The sequence below is a fragment of the Amblyomma americanum genome, chromosome 2 (genome assembly GCF_052857255.1).
Source record: "Amblyomma americanum isolate KBUSLIRL-KWMA chromosome 2, ASM5285725v1, whole genome shotgun sequence".
Taxonomy (NCBI): Eukaryota; Metazoa; Arthropoda; class Arachnida; order Ixodida; family Ixodidae; genus Amblyomma; species Amblyomma americanum.
Genome location: NC_135498.1, coordinates 233,612,740 through 233,634,322, shown reverse-complemented (window position 1 = coordinate 233,634,322; position 21,583 = coordinate 233,612,740). Strand labels below are relative to the sequence as shown.

The 21,583-nt window shown below is 45.0% G+C and overlaps 1 protein-coding gene across 1 annotated transcript; it reads left to right on the top strand.

The window, feature by feature from the left end:
• Nucleotides 1-8,965: 8,965 nt before the first annotated feature.
• Nucleotides 8,966-12,525, top strand: LOC144119454 (uncharacterized). Its single transcript, XM_077652064.1, has 3 exons — nucleotides 8,966-9,295; nucleotides 9,867-10,147; nucleotides 12,459-12,525. Exons 1-3 carry the CDS (start codon nucleotides 8,966-8,968, stop codon nucleotides 12,523-12,525), a joined length of 678 nt encoding a protein of 225 aa, XP_077508190.1.
• Nucleotides 12,526-21,583: the final 9,058 nt, after the last annotated feature.

The following is a 21,583-nucleotide window of genomic DNA, read 5'->3' as shown; positions in this document are numbered from 1 at the left end:
TTAAATGTGCGTCAGTGCGTGTACACCTGTCGCCTAGTACATTCTCTGAGCCCGAGTGTTCTCCGGGTATCCGTGACACTCTGATGAGACGCATTCTCTAAGAATGTGCTCGTGTGAGTTTTTTCGCACATTCGCAAGACAGTACTTGATTTTAGAATCGTTAGTATCTTAAAATCGGAGCTTAGAATAGGCTGATAGAGCTGACAGAAGTGATTTGTTAGCTCGAGGTTTATAACTCTATCAACTGTCATGGTACAATACCTTTACCTTAGTTACACGAGCCTAATGGAAATATTGTCAAACAGCTCATCATTCAGTAACGACTGTGTGTTTCTACTTTTCTTTAATTTTCTCTGTTTGTCACTCCTCATTTATGACACCAACCAGGGCACCAATAGCTGCTTTAAAGTTCTTAAAGATTTTGCATTGAGTATTGTCATGTCCCGGAGTAATTTCACTTTTTTCTTCTATAGCAATCATCCGGTATAGTGTATTATTCAAAAATGTTATTCCCGTCTTGTCCATCGCCTCCTGTGACGGCTGTAGGGCCGCCGACTGCGTATGATTTGGGAAGAAAAGGACTGCAGCTTGATTTCCAAACGTGATCGGTGCGAACTGCAGGGCAGTCCCGATACTTTCGACGTCCCCTTTGATCTGCTACCCCTCTTTCAGCCCTCTGAGAGTCCTCCAGACGGCTTTGTGATTCCTAGTTTTGCCCTAATTACTGTACCAGTTAGACCACCTCTCATATGCCAGTTGCTTTTGATTGCAGCGCGCCTGAGCTGTCCGTCTTTTCAATGCCACCTTTCTTCGAACGGCTTCAGGGTGCTGAGCAGCAACATTTTTCCTTTTTTCTTACGTGCCCATAGTTTTAGAGGACGGAAGTCGAGACCTTGTCTGAGTCTTGTTTGCTGTTGTATTGATTATGCTAACCTCGAGAACCACTTGTGTGGTTCAGACAAGCCCATCACGGCTTATGATTTAGGCCCATTTGCGACATTCGTGATCTGCAAGGGGACGCGAAAAGCTACCATGTTCTCAAGGATGGAGGAAGCAGCGATGTTTGGAAAGTAAAATGATAGGTGTATCGTTAAGCCACAGGAAGAGGGCGGAAAGGGTCTGGGAATAATCTTCGGTTATTTACATTTTACTGGAAATTAATAACGGAAAATGAGTTTGGGATGGCGTGTGCGGCAAAGACAAGGTGGCCTTAGCTGGCACAGCGCTGTGTTAATTAGATGTGGACAGGCCTTTGTCCTGCAGCGGGCCTTTTAAGGTTGCTGCTGCCGCTGATGGTTATACTGCCGAAAACCTTCCCAATGTGTTAAGGAGGCTTATCAGTAGATTTTCTTAATTAGTGCCGTATTGAAAACTGTGCTTATGGGGTAGTGGTCACTACCCCATGCACTTATTCTCCCTCACATTCCGGGGCTCTAGGATCTATCTACTGCGTCAGTTCAGGCGAGTGTATTCGTGTTGTAGGCAGCGTTGCGGCCCCGGCTCATTTAGGAATGTGAACTCGGTGTCTGTTAATAGAGTGTGCATTCGATCCCATATTTTCAGTCATCCTGGCATCTCCCAGCCGTGCGCGGACTGTAAATGTCCCTGCATATTAGTACAGTTGCTGTTGGGTATGTTAGACAAATGTGTTTCACCCATCCGAGATTGACTACTGTATTATTTTGTCCGGCGGCAATTGACACTAGTTTTAGTGGCGATTTATTTGGGCGCGCGATGGCACCAACTTCTTTGTTGTGATTTCCGCATACCTGCCTAAACCAGTTTGTGCTAGAGATCTGTATCGTGGCCTCGTACCGACCTGCGCCTAAAAGCTCAATTTGAATTATCATCAGCATCATCATCAGCCTGACTACACCCCGTGCAGGGGGCGCCTAAATAACTTTGTGCTTCGCCAGCTGCGGCCACCATATCCCCAAAACTTCTTAATCTCATCCGCCCTCCCTCCTATCTTTTTGCCGCCCCCTACTACGCTTGCCTTGTCTCTGAATCCACTCCGTTACCCTCGCTTACAAGTGGTTCCTTTCCTTTGCATAACATGCCCTGTTAAAGTCCATTTCTTCCTCTTGATTTCGACTAGGATACTACTAACAACAGCCGCCGCGGTGGCGCAGCGGTGATGGCGCTCGGCTGCTCAAACGAAAAACTGGGGTTCAATCCCGGCCGCGGCGGTCGAATGTGAACGTAGGCGCAGTTCCGGAGGCCTGTGCGATATCAGTGCATAGTAAATTACCCCAGGTGTTAGAAATTTCCGGGACCTCCACTAAGGCGTCCTTCGTAGCTTCAGTCACTTTGGTACGTTAAATATCTGTAAACGTGACGAAACGAATTCATTAACACGCGTTTCCTTCCTCACCCATTCTGCCCGCTTCCGGTATCTTAACGTTACACTTATTATTTTTTCCATAGCTCACCGTGTTTTCCTTAAAATAAGCTGAACGCTTTTCGTTAGCCTACTCATTTCTGGCTCAGAGTAGAGCACCAGTGAGATACACATGTATACTTTTCTCTTGACCGATATCAGTAAACTGTCATTCATGACGTGAAAGAACCAGCGTTTTAAGCTCCATCACATTCTTGTTCCTCCAGCTATTTCTCTCTCATCATCCGGATCAGCGGCCTCTACCTGTTCTAATTAGATGTATTCTTTTACCATTTCCAGCACCTCGTTAACAATTCTAAAATGTTGTTTTCTTTCGGCACTGTTGAATATTACATTGGTTTCCTGAATGTTAATTTTTAGACCCACCGTTCTGCTCTGCCTGCCTAACTCATTGATCACGCTTTGCAGCTCATCTCCTGAGTCACTTAGCAAGCCAATGTCATCAGCGAGTAGCAGACAGCATAGAAATTCGCCACTAACTCTTATCCCCAAATGTTCCCAATCAAGGCCTCCGATACCCCTGTAAACAGGCGGTGAAAAGCACTGACAATATGGCGCCTCCCTGCTGGACAGTTGACTTATTGGAAGTTCATTGCTGACTTCATGGAGGACTATGGTAGCAGCGCAGTCGTTAAAGATATCATCTGGTATTTTCACATACGACTGTTCTAAAACGTGATTCCGCAATGCCCGTGTGACTGCCCAGGTTTCCACTTTGTCCAGTGCTTTCTCGTAATCAATGAAGCCTACATTGAGGCGTTGGATGTATTCTGCGCATTCCTTTATCACCTGAGTGATATTGTGAATATGATTTATTTTGGAGTATCCCTCACGGAAGTGTGCATGATATTTTGGTTCGTTGATATCTAAGGTTGTCCTCTTACAAATAGTGAATTCCTTATTAAATACCTTTAGGCAACAAACAGTGAGCGATCAGACTGTAATTTTTCTTGTCCTTGATGACTCGTTTCTTATGAATTAAGATAACCCCTTACAAAAATTTCTTTAGACAGTCCATAGACTGTCTATGAACTTTAGTCTAAGAAGTCGTTAGACTGTCTATAGACAAGTCCTTTAGACCAGCTCATAGACAATCTATAGATTTATGGCCATACACATTTAGTAGACTTTTGTCTATAGAGAGTTCATAGACAGATGTCTACTGAAAGTAGATAGGTCCATAAACAGTCTATAGACATAGGTCCATAGACAGTCTATAGATGATTTATAGATATACGGCCATACACTTCCTATAGACTTCTGTCCATAGACCATCTACAGGCAAATGTCTACTGATAATAGACACAGCTCTATAGGCAGTCTATAGATGATCTATAGACTTAGGCCATACACTTCCTGCAGATTTGTCTATAGACAAAAATCTACTGGTCCAGTAGACATAGGTCTATAGACTGTCTATAGACATTCCACAGTTATGTGGCCTGGCAATTCTGTAGATATTTGTCTATAGACAGTCTATAGAGCTCTGTCTAAACACCCCTAATAGACCATTGTCTGTAGACTGCCTATAGAAAGTCTACAACTGTTGAAAAAGGTCACCACACGGTCTTCACAAATGACATGACAATCAATATACTTACAATTTAGTTAATTTCCAAGCTATGCAGGCAAGGAATATGCAATACATGCATCATAAGAACGCACCACATAAAATTAAATGCTGAAAGTAATGGTGCGAATATAGTTTCCTCAGAAGCAACCTTGCGACCAGTTGTCTGCAGTAAGTCATCTGGGCATGTTGACCAGTACAAAGGAAGAAAAAAAATAAGAGGAACTGAAAAAAAAAATTCCCACTCCATCTCTACAAATGTGCTTTACAACACAAGGCATATATATCCTAGCTATCCCATTCAAGAAAGCTAGTCGATGTTTTGGTTTGGTTTTATGTGGTCCAAAAACCCAAGGTGACTTTCGGCTATGAGAGGCGCTGTAGTGAAAGGTTGCGGAGTAATTTCGGCCACCTGCAGTTTCTTACCGTACACTGACATTGCATAGAACACAGGCTCCTACCATTTTGCCTCTATCAAAACGCGACAGGCTAGACCAGGATCGAACCTGCATCATTCAGGTTGTATTAGTAGTACAGTTTATTTGGGACAAAAAATATACAGAATTTGCCCTTGGTGAGAAGGCTAATGGCATTTTTGCCTGATGAGGCCATCCCACCCCTGACAGCAGTGGCAACCACTATAGGCATATTCGAACACATTTGCAGTACAGTACATCGTACAACAACCAATATGTATGCAAGCACACAAAACAAAACAAATGGACAACCCTAAGGACTGTGTGCATGCTTCTGTATATGGAAAAAAAAAGGTTTACAAATTCCCGAATACTATTTACATGTACAACACACCCAAATATCATCCATGACACAAAAGAAATTCTTTGACTTATTATTCCATTAGGTACATATGTCTTAGTGTTTTCTTTAGGTAGTGATGGGTAGATTGGTAATAATTCAAAGATGGATGGATATTGATTCAATAAATTTGCTATTTGCATACATAATCTCACATCACCATAGTTGGTGCGAGATCGGGGCACCTGTATTTTATCTTCCCTAAGGAGATGTGGAGTGTTTCTTTTTGCATTGAACCTCAATATTTGAACAGTGTAACATATACAGGTGCACGATTTCCAGAAATAACGTATATTTGAATAGCTTACTGATCTCTAGTATGTCATAGATCATAAAGTATGGCAATCAATGTTCTATTTTTGGAATTTTCGAATACCACATATTGAGCGCTTTTGCAGAGGGTGCAGCTAATCAAGGTTTCTTCGTGTTGTGTCTGACGATACCAGGGAGCAGTATGTTAAATGCGAATGAAAGAGAGCATAGTAAGTTTGTTGCTTCACTGGCAACCTGTTTAATATGCCAAAAACACGTTAAGTTCAATTCGGAGAGCTTCTGTGTGCGAATTCCAGAGAAACGTTTCATGAAAGATAACACCTAGAATGAAAATCCTCTTAGACTGGTTGATAATGTTATTCCTGAACTTTAATTTGAACTCACTATCTTTTTTGCTACCTTTAGGCTTGAAAATCAGGTATTCCATCTTGTTTATCTTTAGGTCTAGTTTATTAAAGGTTAACCAAAAGTCTAAATAGTGAAGCCATTCATTTGCTTCCCTGTAAACGAAGCATTTATTGCAACCTGAAAAAAAATACATTAGTGTCATCTGCATGTAATACCATTTCAGAGCAGCCTGGGGTGTTTACAACATCACTCATATATATCAAGAATATTATGGGGCCTAGAATGGATCCCTATGGAACTCCGTATTTAATAGTGCCTCGATCAGGTTCGGTGCTCTTTATTGTGGTGTATTGCTCCCTGCAAATTAAACAGGTTTCCATCAGGGCATGTGCTGTACCTTGGATTCCATAGAATGGTAGCTTTATTAATAATATATCATGATGGACAGAATCAAAGGCTTTCCTGAAATCTAGAAATAAACCCAAAGTAAGCATTCATTTCTTCATGTTGTCAAGAATTTTCTGTTTAATATAAAGTAAAGCAGTTTCAGTTGCACTTTTCTTTCTGAATCCAAACTGCTTGTTTACTATAAAGTTATGCAGAGTGAGGAAATCGACAATTCTTTTGTTCATTATGTGTTCAGCAACTTTTGAAAAGACTGAAAGCACTGACATTGGTCTATAGTTGTTCAAGTCTTCAAAAGCACCACCTTTATTAATAGCTGGAACATGCGCAAGCTTCATTTGGTTTGGAAATATCCCTGCTTGAAGTATGCAGTTGCATATATGCCTAAGGACTGGAGTTATCAGTGCGGCTACAGCTTTCACGGGGGAAACTTTCACATCATCGTAGGCTGATGTACAGTTGTCCTTCAGCGTCATGATTATGTTGAGGACTTCTTCGGCGCAAGTTGGAGTGAGAAATATAGCTTGAGGATTTTGAACATTCATGTATTGTTCACATGATAATGTACCATGAATATCATTTGAGGCACCAACTTCTACAAAGTGCATGTTGAAAAGGTTTGCAATGTTTTCGTCAGTTGTTCAGCCCTCTGTAGGTAATGCACAGCGGTAATTTCGTCTTGTGTAATAGCCTTAACTTGCAGCTTTTCTACAATCTCATTTACTTTGCTTAGCAAGTCCTCATCCTGGGTTTCAGTCAATATATGAAGCTCTAGGGTTAGAAAGCGACTACGCCACTCCAAATCATCTAGGTCCTGCTTCAGCTGAGTTATATCACTACCTACATTGTTAGATTCCAGCCCTTCAACTCATTTCGTTAGTTGTTTTGTAGGTTTTTTCTTGAACAGTCGGGTGGTTCTGAATGTCGTCAAACTTATCAGAGAGCAACTGCATTTGCGTCTCAAATGCATCAAACTTTTTTGACACAGGCAAAAGAGCATCAAGCTTCGTTTCAGTCTGCAGTAATCTGAGTATCACGTCGGAATCATGCTGCTGATTTTCTGTGGTGCTTGTGCCCTTGTGGTTACCTCGACAAGTCACATTTCCATGCTTTCTTTTTGGCTTCGTGCTTAGCATTGAAAGATTCTTCTGTTATTCCCGCACATGCACCACGATGAAAATTAAATTTGCACTCTGAGCATGTTGCAAAGATGCTATCAGTGAGTGGAAGACTGCAAGCACAACAACGAGCTATAGTACACTCAGATCTTTTACACAAACCCATCCACTTAGGAGCAGCGCCGACGTAAAAGGAAAACAAAACAACATTCAGTGAGGCATAATTATGCACAAACCTGCACAAAGGCAGAGACGATTACATGATGCTCGCAGTTGCGGTCACCACTGCCAAGTGAGGTCCCAGTGGAAGGAATCTTCTTTTATAGCCCACAGTGAACCGTTGATGCTGTGCTGGATTTCCGGGTGACACCGACGACCACGCCTTCCTGGTTCACTGCTCGAGACTACCGTCTGTCTTCAGGGCCCGTGCGATGACCAGTGAGATGTACGGCTGCACAGTGGGTAATCTGCACAAAGGCAGAGACGGTTATGTGATGCTCGTAGTTATCGTCGCTACTTTGCAGTGGTGACGATAACTTGACGTAGCTTTACATAACATAACTGATGACTTGGCATAACTTGAGCACCTGAAGAACACGATAACCACTGAGCCATCGCGCCGAATTCATCATTTCAGTAAATATGCATGACAAATTATAAGTGGCTGTCATAGAACATTGTAACTAATACCCACATTCCGTGCAGCACTCTACCTCTACACTAAATACCTACTGCGAATACTGACCTCTGTATGCATTCCCTTTACATTAATTGGAATAGAATACTTAGGAAACTTGTGCCACTTATCATCATTGACTCGCTACGGGCTGTTGAGAATCCTGCCCCATAAAACGTACATTCAGTGCTCCTTGCAAAAGGATCCCACCTGGAGAATATTCAAGCATTTATTCTTATACCCGCTATTGAACAAGCGCTTCAAAATACCCTGCATGAAGCCTGGTACGTACGCCGATACTGAAACGGCCACAAGCCATGCAAAACCTACCAGGCAGACTGCGTACTATTTCACCACGGTTTTGCGCCCACAACTTGAAACACTAAGACGAAACAGCATACTCATACACCAGAGTGCGCTCTTTGGAACAAGCTGGTTACAGCGCTTCCATGCCATGCTCATTATCCAGAAAAACTCAAACAGCACATAGTGGCTTCAGCAGCGCCATTTCAGAACCATACGTGAGCTTCAGACAACAAGCTCATTATTGTAAGGAAGAAATACCATCTCAAATTCAGTTAAGTTTTATTTCAAGTGCAGCCCGGACAGAGCAGTAAAAAGGACACACTTGCATGCAGGTACCCGAACCTAACGCTGATAGAAAAATCAACGAAAGCAGCGAACACGCTCAAAGTAAGAATTAATTCATTGAAACAATTAACGAGTTCATCTAAAGGTGCAGCCATAATAAAACAGCGCGAGCAGAATTGCATTCGTGGCGCAATTAAGCGCAGAGTTACATTGGCGTTTTTGTAATGTAGGAGTCTGAGATCAGAAACGCATACTCTTCCTCTCGAACAATTGGTACTGGAGAAATTTGTGCACGCGTAAGCGGGGTCCATGAACGAGCCTCTCGGAACGAATTGTAAGCCATCTCTTGTCGAGGCGACCTTTACTCAGCTTTCGAAATGAATTGCCCGCAGGCCAGCGGCGGCGGCCAACCGCTCGGATAACAGGGATGGACGAATCTATACGTGTGCAATGAAAGGGGAGACGGGATGCAGCTCGTAGGTTCTTCGCGGTGTTTGTACACGCTCGCCATTTGCGCCGGCCACCACATTTTTTTCAACCATCACTCAATTAGAATTCCTCCACCGCCGCTTCACTAAAAATTTGACAAACGCCTCTAACGCATACATGGCTTGCACGTGACGTCACATCCGCCTGCTCGTTGACCCGGCGACCATGCTTGTGACCCAGTCGCTCAGTCTTCGTTCAGAGCTGTGCTGCCGCGGATGCTTTCAAATTCGTGGCACCGGCACCGTTCACAGCTCTTCTTCATCCGATTTGTGCCTGCTATGGCGCCGCATAAACCTTTAAACGCGGGTTATTACTCTGAACTCATCGGCACTATTCGCCTTCGTTACGAAGACAAGTTGAAACTGTGCGATGATATCGATCCATACACGCTGCGGCCCGGAGTGGACACAAGTGCCGATGTTAGTGGCTTCCCCGAGATTTCGCACGGCGACATCGTCTCGTATCTTGTGTTTTCCGCGAACTTTGTGACTTTGGAAAACATGAAAGCGTACAAAGCTTTGGAGTCCCACAATTATTTTACAAGCGGCTGGGTGAAGCACCTTTCTGCCAAGGAATTCCAGGACGGCAAAGTTGTCCTGCTCGGCGAGGTAAGCATTACGAATCCATTTGATGATTGCAAACCTTGTTAATCTGTATGAGCAAAGCTGTGACGAATGGTCCGTACGCCGTTTGCGCTAAGCGCTCTGTGCGGCGCATCAGAAGCGCGACATTCGGTTATGTATGTACGCGAGCACGTGAAGTGCCCGAAAAGCGTGAAAGGAGGCGGAAAAACCTTATCGGTTCCAAAAAACACAGAAAAACGGAACTTGAGGTCAAATCTAGGTGATCAGAATACTTTGCTTCGTGATGACCTCGGTGGCTCGCTCGAGGACCCGGCGTTGAACAGCCAAGTCCGAGCTGGGGAGCGCAGTCTCCCACAGATTAAATGAACCGAGTTGCAGCTCCCATTATGTGCCTTTGTTTTTATTTTGCACAGTCTGAATGGCATTCAAAATGAGCAGGTTCAGACAGACAAGTTCGTGCACGGCAACTCTGAAAAAAAAAACGGCTCAAATGTTTTCTTCTAAGACGACATCCCTAGGCAAAGTGCAACTGAACCGCAGCAATTTTGAAACGATAGGTCAGTAAAGCCGACGTTTTTTCTCGTTGTCTTGGCAGGTGAACCACTCACAGAGGCTGGGGCACAAACCTCTCCAAGTGTGGATTTTGTGCAAGAAGGATGGCGCTGTGATCACTGCGCGCTGCACATGTATGGCTGGAGCAGGGGAAGCATGCTCCCATGTTGGAGCCCGTTTGTTTGCAGTTGAGACCGGCATCAAAATGATGAAGTCAAGAAGTTGCACCCAGAAGGATGATATGTGGCTGCCCGCTTATGTCGAAAAAGTACAATATAAGCGACTCACGGACATAAACTTCACATCATCTAAAGGGAAAAAGCGGCAGCTTGATAGCAATTCCTTTGAGGCAGGTCCACTCAAGGAGCGGGCTCATGTCCCGCCACTTTCAGAGCAGGAGCGTACCAAGCTTTACGGCTCAATTCAGGATGCCGGCATTGTTCCTTCAATTTTTTCAGTCCTCCCCGGATATGATGGACACTTTCAAAATCCTGTACCGATGCATGATGCCCGTTTGAGAAACCTCTACTCCGAAGAAATGTTGGCGCATGATTTGGATGTTTTGGTTAAGAAAGCCAATGATGTCATGCCATCAATAATTATAAGTGAAGAGACCGTAAAGGCCGTTGAAGATTTGACAAGGCAACAGAGCAGCTCGTCTAATTGGTTTTTGTACCGAGCGGGCAGGGTGACTGCTTCTGTAATGAAAAGGGTGTGCCACACAAGCATTGATAACCCTAGCATATCACTGCTAAAACTGATATGCTATCCTGAAAAGCAGTCGCTGAAGACGCCTGCCATCACATGGGGAGTGAAAAATGAGCCCCGTGCCTTCAGGGCATACCAAACCAGTGAAGCCGAGAAGCACGACATGATCAAGTGCTCCAAGTCGGGGCTGCACCTGAGTACCAAGATATCCGTTTGTTGGAGCAACACCAGACGGTCTTGTTTGTTGCGCATGCTGTGGGAAGGGTGTTGTTGAACTTAAGTGCCCATTTTCGCTCAGGGAAGTGAAGGACGTTACAGAGATGGCTACTGCAGGTTCCTGCCTGGAAACTGTCAATGGTGTAGTCCAGCTACGGCGACAACACGGATATTTCTACCAAGTGCAGACACAAATGGCTGTATGTGATGTTCAGTGGTGCGACTTCGTGGTGTGGACACCTCATTTGTTGCACGTGGAGAGAATACAGAAAGACAGGCACTTTTGTGAGGAAATTCTGGCTGCTGGAAGAAAATTCTTCATTCATGCAGTCCTGCCCGAGCTTTTCAGCACCTACTTCACCAGGCAGCATGCTGGTCCAGTGGTAAACTCTCCCAGTGATGTCTACTGTTTTTGCCGTGGACCAGAAACTGGAAAGATGGTTGCTTGCGACAACGCATCCTGCCACTACAAATGGTTCCACTTTTCATGCGTGGCACTCAAGCGAGCACCAAAAACTACACTGTGGTTTTGTCCAGAGTGCAAAGGACCCAAAGGCTAAGCAACCTGTAACACAACTTGGACAGCTGCCTCATGTTTCAACCTTGGAAGTGCGTCTTGAGGCTGGAACACACGTGGCCCATATGGGACACGCTGAAATCTGGCGTTGAGAAATGACAATGCCGTCAGCAGATTCTGAGTTTGCTTTATTCAGACATGCAGGAGCAGGATTCACAATCACTCATCCACTGAGGCCGAAGCCTGCTGTCCAGTGGCGTCCTTTGGTGCAGCAACAATTGATGCACACAAGTTAGATACCACACAACACACAGTTACAATTTTGTCGAGTGGTGCGACTTCATCTCCTGGCCGGCACACAACGTAATCGATTGGCACGACAGACTTCAGAAAAATAAACTTATTACTAATGAGTCCAATTACTCTTTCCACGTGTATTCGCACGTTTGCGAGCTTTCTTGTGCTCTGCACATCTGCTGAAAGTTGTTTCTTTCCCCTGGTAAACGCTGGCCCGTGAAGCTTTGCACAGTAGAAACCAACGCTTTCGCTGATGTTAAATCCCCTGTCTGCGAGTACAACGTCTCCAGGCACCAAGTTGTCCAAAAACCCACAGTGTTCGGTGATATGTTTGTCACGTGCCCTGCCTCCCCAACCTTCGGATATATATGTAACAACACCTTGTGGAGCAATCCCAATCAGGAACTTGGCTGTATTGCTACCTTTATACTGGGACCATGTTTCAAATCTTGGAAGATACGATGATGGCCTTTCTATCTTGATTTCGAAGCAATCGATGATGACTGCTACATTCGCACCAAACGAGTCGTAGAATGCCTGTGGCATTGTCTTTTGCAAAGCATCTCGTGTGGGCCAGATTATTTTATCTTTAAGTCTGCAATACGCCACGTGCAGCCACTTGTCGAAAATGCGCGATACTGTAGCCTCTGAAATATTGAACCGAAATGCAAGGTCAACGTTTTGCAGATTTACTTTTAGCTTCATCATGAACAGAACGAATTCTTGAAATTTTGTGAGCTTATTGTTGACATTGTGTGAAATGAAGCTTGCTAGTGCTTCGAACACAGCAAATAAAACAGCAAAGTTTGGCATCCCTGTGTACAGTCGCACCTTTGCTTCACAACTTTTTAGTGAGTCTTCAGTCACCTCGAGCTGCTCTTTCTGCAATGTGTACAGATGTTCATTCAGCACTACAGAATGCTGCTCCAGTGCCTGTATGTCTTGCATGGTCATGTCGGTTTGAACACCGATTCCTGTATAAAAAAAAAAGTTTATAAGCTCGTAAACTAGAGTGGCAGCCAGCGAAACTGCATGCTGGCTAGGCATCACAAGCACTAGGTAAGCGGACCGACGCACCAAAGGCCTTGGAATGCATCGTAAGCAAAAACAAATGACCATGCATTACTATGAAAAAAAAATGCCTACTGACCTGTCTCATTTTCATCGGCGCTGACTTCCTCGGCTTGCGGTGGCTGTGGGGAATCGGGACAGGCACGCGGCGACGCCTCCGATGCCACTGCTGTCGCTTCAACATCGGCCCGTCGCTTGTGAGCGAGTCTTTTTGCTCTGCGATAGTGCCGCGCGGAATCAGCATGCCTGGTCCCGTGGCCGAGACTGAGAGACGGGGCCCAGTCTGGATTTGTCTCGTCGAACAGGTTGGACGGTTCTCCTGCGGACGCAAAGCTGTTTTCAAAGCGTTCCACGTAGTCGTGTAGGCTTTTTTTCTATAAAACGGAGATACATACAGTGGGCTCACCTTTTATGAAATGCACACCGCAGACGCGCACATTGGGGCTTTCGTGGTTGAAATTAGCACGTTTTATGCGTGCTAACCACAAGCTGCGGCGCTTCGCACTCAGAGACTTGGTTCGCTCGCACTGGTTTTCGATCACTTTCGGCAGAGAGAAAAACCTCGCGCTAGTTGGCCTTTTCTTTCTCCCTGTAACGTCGCTGCGATTGGAGCAGCCCACAACGGCGCAGTTGACCATGCTGAGACTGCAACGCTTACGCACACGCGGAAAACAACACGAGCTGGCACTACCGTGACCACTCCAGTGCGCACGGAGCGGCGGTGGGTCATGAATATGGCGGCCGCGTATCCCAGCATTCCTGTTGATGACGTCGGTGCAAGCCATGTATAGTTTCATTTCGGCCTTCAATCAAGGGCTAAGCGATATTTCTGGTTGTACACCTACCTTCTTTCAACACGGAAAAGCCAGTAGAGAGCTCGCGAGGAGGGCTTACCGTCCCGGGTTTCGCACCGAGTGCCTTTCCGCGCGTCAGGAAAGACAGCGGCACAGACGTAAGCGCATTATTCGAGAACATGGCGGCTGCCGCTGCTCACACAAACGTGCTTAGAAACGCCGCTTACAAACGTGGATAGGAAGTTTGTCGCTGCGCACATAATCTGCTCTGCACACACAGCACTGCTTAGAGTGGCTAAGGAGACCAAATGAATAAAAATAATCGTGTAGACTTACCGTAAGTGGACGATTAAGTTGAATTTCAATCAAAACGTAATCCACGAGAGAAAACGACGCCGTCGCCGACACACCGGCGAACACAGTTGTTTGCTGCCCGGATGATTTTCCGCCGCCTCCGGGCAAAATGGGTAAAAAGTGAAACAGAAACCAATTTCACGGTCATGTCTATATTGGTTGCACTCTTGCCAAGTGTAGCTTGCTCTAGCATCCAAGAACACAAAGGGCCATTGGTTTAAAGCATAAATTCTCCACTCGTGCTTTAGAAACCTTATTGCTTTCGCGAAAACCAAAACCGAAACCTTACTACTTTGTCCATGCGCGCCGCATCTACCATAGAATAGTATGTGGCGCCCTTCTCAAATAATTATAATGCTGCATAGCATAACGTCTTTTTGGCCTGTGCTCGTGTTTGGAAAACCGGTATGGAAAACAGCGTGTAATCGCCTCCGATGCAGCAGGTTTACGGCGAAGAACGAAAATGTACTGGCCTTTTGATTGTTGAGTTGCAGCACTTTTTCACGTGAATGCAAACTGCAAAGGTATAAATGGCATATCTTAATTCCGCTGAGAACCATGATCTTTGAGACTGTTCTAATCATGTTTCTGAGAGATGGGCAAATCCTTGAATTCTCATCCCCGTTATTCCCCCTTATTTTACAGGTTTTAAGGAGAGATACATGTACAGTCATTGATGAAATGCTTCTTAATTTATGCGCGTTGGACAGTAACGATTGAACGATGTAATGGTATATTCTCGAGCGATTCCTTAAATATGAGTGTGTTCGTTTGATATAGTACAGTTTGCAGCGCCCTTACTTCAGAAATAGGTGCCTTTCCTCGCTCTACCTGTCAGCATTAAATATTATTGGATTATATTCTCAATATGCGTCGCGGTTTAAGGAAAATTAGCTCTTCAAAGCTTCTAAAAACAATACACAGGAAGGTATTGCATTGCCGTTGGACAATATTTTTTATCCCTGATATAGCAAAGCAAGTGGAGGACTCTGACAATAGTTGCGGTCACCCGATGCAGTTTGGTTCGTGGGGGTTTAACGTCCCAAGCCAACTCAGGGAATGAGGGATGCCGTAGTGAAGGGCTCCGGAAATTTCGACCGCCTGAGGTTCTTTAACGTGCACTGACATCGCACACTACACGGGCCTAAAGAATTTCCCCTCCATCGAAATTCGACCGCCGAGGCTGGCAACGAACCCGCGTCTTTCGTGTCAGCAGCCGAGCTCCATAACCACTTAACCACCGCGGCAGCCCGGTGCAGTTCTACTCACCATGCAGTACGAAAAGAAATGGATATTTTATGGACTTAGTCGAAAGGCAGTGTATACATTGTTAGATAAATATAGGTTAGTTATAAACAATAGACAATAGGTCTATAGACAATAGTCTATATGCAGTTTAAAGATTGTCTGTAGACGATAGGAAATTAAGGCGGTTAGAGATTTTGGTCTATAAATTGTCTATAGGTCGTCTATAGACAAATTGCTGCTAAGCCGGTTATAGACTAGTCTATAGATGGTTTAGAGATTTTCTATAGACAAAAGGAAATTATGGCGGTTATATGCTTTAGTCTATAGATGGTCTATAGATTGTCTATGGACAAAAGGCAATAAAGGAGCTATAGACTTTAGTCTATAGAAAATCTATTGACCGCCTATAGGCAAATGAAAATTGTTTGCTATAGACTTTGGTCTATAGATGGTTTATAGCCTTTCTATGCACAGAAGGAAATGAGGCAGTTATAGACTTCAGTCTATAGATAATCTATTGGCCGTCTATAGACAAAGAAAACTTGTTTGTTACAGACTACTCTACGGATATTCTATGGACCATCTATAGACAGAACAAAATTAAGGCGGTTATAGACTTTATTCTATAGATAGTCGATGGACCACCTATAGACGGAAGGAAATTAAGGCTGTTATAGACTTTAGTCTATAGATATTCTATCGATCATCTATAGACAAAAGGATATTAGGGCGGTTATAGACTGTAGTTTATAGATTCTCTATAGACTGTCTATTTAAATAAATCAAAGTCTAAAGGGAGTCTATAGAGTCTATACACAGTCTATAGACAGTCTACAGACAGTCTATAGACCTTTTTCATAAGGGATGTTACCGTTTTTCCATGCCTCTGCTCCGCTCTAGGACATAAGACTTCGTATACAGAGTGGCTAGTTTTTCTAACACAATCTTTCCTCCGTCCTTCAACAGGCCTTCTATTACCTTACCTTTACCAGCTGCTTTCCCGCTTTGCATTGCTCCTAAAGCCCTCTTTACATTTACTTCCTCTCTCGTTACCGGAGAGATGTCCCATTGCTGTGCGCCGCGGCCTCTTCTCGACTGTATTTCATTGCCTACTCTATAGAATTGTGTAACCTCCTCCACAACTGAACTACCTAGCCGATATTGCCAATGACATTACCCACTTTTATCTCTTACCGCATACATCTGATTTTTACGTATGCCTGGTGTCTTCTACACTGATTTAAGGCAACCTCCGTTCTTTACAGCATCCTCGATTCTCTCCATATCAAACTTCCTTATTTCGGCTACCCTTGTACCCATTTATTAACTTTTATAGCTCTTTCAGTTCTCTTCTATCTGTAGGGTTAGATGATTTCATGCTTTGATGTTTCTTAATCAGATCTCTCGTGTCCAGAGAAGGCTTGAAGTTATTGTGTCGAACCATCGTACTGCCTGCTTGTACTGCGCACTCAGTAATGATAGCTGTGAGATTTCATTAAAGGGACACTGAGGAGAAATTGAAGTTGTCTTGTATTGATAGAATACCAGCTCCTGATCACAAAAATGCCGCTCTTACTGAAAACAAAGCTTTTTGTAAGGTAGAAAATAGCAAGAACCAAAATACAGGTATCGCCACCACAGGCCAATCTCGCAGGTACAAGCGTGGTGACGCCATAGGACAAGAGACGCCACCTTAGAGGAATATTCCATCCTACTTTGCGTCGCGAATCTCTGAGGCCGACAAAGGTAGGTTGCGCAGATCAATATTGAAGCAAGTTTTGTTTTAAAACTAATAGTGCACTTTTATCACACAAGGAAGGCAGGCAAAAGACAACTTGAATGTTGGAAGCAAAGAAAACGGATGCTTGGCGGCGCCACAGGCGGCCAGGAGAGTTTCGATTTGTTATGGCGCTTCGCGTCTATGAGCTTTGCGTGCCCCGTGGTTTTGTTTTTGACGTGCTTCGATTTACAAGCGCCGAACAGAAGATGAACTCCAAGTGCCGCTTCAAGTGCTAGTTAACCTTTGAAGGAGCCTGTTAATGCTTGTCATGTGATCGCCACGGTCGATGAAAAGCAATGATGGCACGATGGTCGCTGATCGTACAAGGCAACACTTATGTATTCGCACGCTTGCCCGGCGAAACATTTCCGGCTGTGCCAGTCAACTTCAAACTACTTAACGGAAATAGTTTATTAGGGACTGGAGACGAGGTACAAGGCAGTTCAGAAAAATTGCTGAGGGCCTAGCTCTGTTAGGCCAGGATATACCTTGCGAAAGCGCGGAGATTTCTGCATCAGAAGAGTGCATTCACTAGATGCGCCTTTATTGACGGCTGTAACTTGAGCCGTCGTGGCGGAGCGGCAGCGTATCCGCCTCAAACGCCGAAGGCCCTGGTTCGATTCCGAACCTCGGCACCGGACTTTTTTTCTTTTATGTAGTGAGTGGGCGGGAGGCTTCAGTGGCTCCCATGGATGCCGCCGCTCAATACGTTGGTTAGCGGTTAAGCGCAGGCTCGGTTAGTGCGCGTTTATGATGCGGCGAGGCGCGCGCGCGCGCTGATCGGCGAAGTCACGTCGGTCAAAGCGAAGACCCTCTGCACTCCAACTGCGCTTGACCGCCGACGCGTTCGGCGGCTTCGGCGCACTCTGATCGCACTGGCGGGGGGAGACTTAGAGCATGCCTCTATTTCGCGCCCAGCGCGCCAGCCGCCGCCGGCCCGGCCAGACTGAATTGGCTCCGCGGCGAGGTGCGCGTTATATTCAATAGCTGCGGCAGTTCGGCGGAACTGTTCTTTTCGAGCTCGGCTATTTTAATCCATTCAGAGTGCATATCTGAAGGTACATGCAAGTTGGCGAGAGAGCCAGATCCAGTGGACCCGTTGGATCTAGCGGAAGCCGTTGAAGCGTCTTTTGCCGGCTTTGGTTTCAAGCCGCCGACATTAAACGCGACAGCCCTCGAGCACAATTTTTTTTTGTGGCAAATAATAAATAAATAATTTGACCCATGCAACCGTGGGAGACCTCGACGATGCCTGCTGGGCCGTGCAACCGCTCCGTTCAAGGAATCACAATCCGTTGGCCCCAAAGCCCCGGCCAGCCTCCGATGGGCGCAATGCATCCCTCGCGACTCCCCGCACTGGGGTTATGATATTTAGTTTGCAACGGCTGCTCTCCGAGGAAGGGGGAAACCACCCGCCGGCGCCTAACCTAACCGTGCTCCCTCAAAAGCATCGCACGCTCTGTGGGGCTGAGGTCGCTGAAATGCAGGCCAGAGTTTTTGCGAGAACTACGTCGTCGGGTTCGGGAACGGGATCCATCGTAACTCTGGCAAAACGCCGGTGCAAACGTAAACGAAGCGACGGTGGCGACCCCCGATAGATGCCTTCAACGTGCGGCGGCGGTAGCTTTCATTTTGGCAGCTGCTAGACCGCACCGCTAGCCGCCAGAAATCACGGAGTCTCTGTTTACGTCACGTTTCACGTCACTCTGTTTTGTGTCGTCATAAGAGTTCTCGAGTTTGAATCAGAGCGGCGGGAAAACATTTTTCAACTTCGAATCCAAATTTCTCTGAAATAAATGCATCTTTCGCTCCCGGACAAGCGTCAACAAAGCCATGAAATGCCGAACTATCAGATATTGCTAACAAAAAAATTTTGATAGGGTTCTCCTCAGTGTCCCTTTAATATCGTTTGAACGTTAAGGTCGTCATCATTTGTTAAAGCCGAATATGAAATCTGTCGCGATATCCTGAAATTCTCTACCCTTCCTCTTACCGCTTACTCATTAACAGGCTCCTGCGGCTCTAGTTTCTTCCGTTCGCTCTTCAAGTCTAAGCATTATTTGCACCGCGCATAAGCTACTGCACGCGGTTTCGATCACGGCCGCGGCAGTTGAATTTCGATGAAGGCGAAATTCTAGAGGCCCGTGTGCTGTGCGATGTCAGTGCACGTTAAAGAACCCTAGGTGGTCGAAATTTCCGGAGCCCTTCTCTACGGCGTCCCTCATAGCCTGAGTCGCTTTGGGACGTTAAACCCCCATAAACCAAACCAAACCAACCAAACCATAAGCTTGTGCAGTTTTGTGCGGGTAAACACCACAGCAGCAAATACCGATAAAATATATAGTTGTTCAGGAAAGGTACATTCGTTACAAAGACGATATTGATCGCCAGTCTGTGACAAGACATCTGTGTGCAGAATACGATACTATTAAATAGATAGCATTAAGGAGATCGTATCGCAGAAAAAACGGTGTCGCCGTCAGCGTTGTTGGGAGTTGGTGGTCGTGAGAGAAATATAACGAGAAATTCTCAGAGAAAAAATCTAGGAGGCAAATTGGCCACCTAAGTCACGTAACCTTGTGGCTTAATCACAACCTGCCCACGGCATTGGGAGCCAAATGCGCACCGTGTCAGACGGCAGTTAAAATAGTGATTTGTTGCAAGAGGTTCCTAGGACAGAGCAGCCTAGGTCACGCAAGCCCCAGTGGCGGCAACAGCTGCCATCACGGCGAAGTGGCGCATAGCTTGACCACTGCACCATGGCGCCAGGAGTAGTATGGCTCCCGGGGATCTATCAATATGAAGCACAGAATAACCAATTCAGCATATATGGGCATTAACACATCAAAGCTATCCCACCTTACCCTTAAGAAGGAGCTTACGTGCCCCTGCAATTTGTAGCGTTGACCTTCATTATGTACAGTCTTTGTCAAAAGTACACAGCCCAAGGGGTGAGCTTCTGAGCCCTGCAGTGCAGCTCCTCTTGCATACTCAGGGCCCTAATCTCACGGAGACAGGAGGAACTTAAGTCCTCAACACTCCCAAGGTTAGGACTATCGAATATGCTAAACAGCCCCGGTACACAGCTTGGAAGCAAACCCCTTGGGCTCTATATTTTTGACAAAGACTGTGCATCTCTTGTTAAATGGTTTCTATTTTTCTCAGCATGACAAAGTTTCCTTCGTCCCATGGCGTAACCTGAAGTTACTCCTTCTTTAACTCAAATTTCCGTGCTCTGGTTCGTCCCACTTTCACACTCAATGTAAAGCCCCGTACCGGCCGACAAGAGAAATGGGCAGTCAGGTTGTCCGGAGAACGATGAATGTCGTGTTTTATGCAGCGCTGATATCTATAGCTGAAGGTGGAAAGGTCATTCATGTAGACGTTAAATAACCGGGGACTAATTATAGAACCTTGAGGAACGCAAGATTTTATTAGCAAAGAAGCGCTGTTTGCCCGCTTAATCGAGACGTTTTGGGTTCAGTGCTGTGAAAAATTTTCCAAAAGCGAAAGAAACAGTCCACGAAAGCCTAACCTACACAGTTTACACAATAACACACTGTGACACATGCTGTCAAAAGCCTTGCTGACATCTAGAAACAGTGCACACACTACTTGGTTATGTTCAAAAGATCAATTTAATATCTCAGAAGAGTCCTCCAAAAGCATTTCAATCCCTTTACCTAGCACAAAACCATACTGACGCGGTGACAGGATTTCGTGGTCATCTAAAAAACTAGTAATTGTAACCTGCAGATGTTTTTCTAATATTTCAGTCAAACAGGACAAGACTGAAATAGAACCATAATTGGCATCCCTATTATGTGCAAAACCTTTGTGAATTGGGGTGATTAAAGCGGCTTTCTTGTTCGCCAGGATCACGCCACTTGAGATAATGCTGTTGAACAGCAATACCAACATGCCTTCAAGTATGTGGAACAAGGTTTGCAGATCATCAAGTAAAATGCTGTCTATTTCCGCCGATGTACTGCGCAAAAATAATTGAACGTGGCTTTTGAACACAGTGAACACTTGCCATGTTATATGGATGTCACATTGATGCGAGGTTCCAAGGCAAGGAAGAGGACGACATGATGACATATAATTTAATGGCTGCGGTCTTAGCTGAGCGCTCCGTCCCGCGCCACTGCCCTCTTCTTCTCCACAGCAATATGAAGGCTTTGCAAGTTCATTTTATGAGGCATATGTGTTAGTTTTAGCACCATTTGACAGTTAACTAATATGTTTGCTTGCAGTGTAAATCAAGGAATACTGTGTATAAGGTAAAGGCACACTAAAGACAAATATAATTTGGGCTGTATCAATAGGGTATGGCATTGTAATCTGAAAAAACACCACATTCTTTAAGAAATGAGGTGCTATAAAATAGAAAAGGCCAGCAAACGAGATACAGGCTTCGCCATCACCATCAAATTTTGCAAGCAAAACGTGTGCACCGAGACCAATTTGTGGTCTCTGATTCCACAGGCTATTTATTCACTTCATAGCGGTGGCACCCCACCCTTTTTAGCAAGGACATAAGAAGTTTGAATCGAATGGCACGAAGAATTTGTGATCCAAATTTTTAAGTGGTAAATGCGTGTTTTGTTGCAAGACAAATGTCAACATAGGCAGAAAGAGTCAGAGAATCCAGTTTTACTGACAACAGTTGCTGGATGGAGTGTTCCTCAGTGTCCCTTTAAAGAATGCAAGCTAATAACTCAGAAAACAAACACAAGAAACACAATATTGAGTAATACATAACCAATGAATAG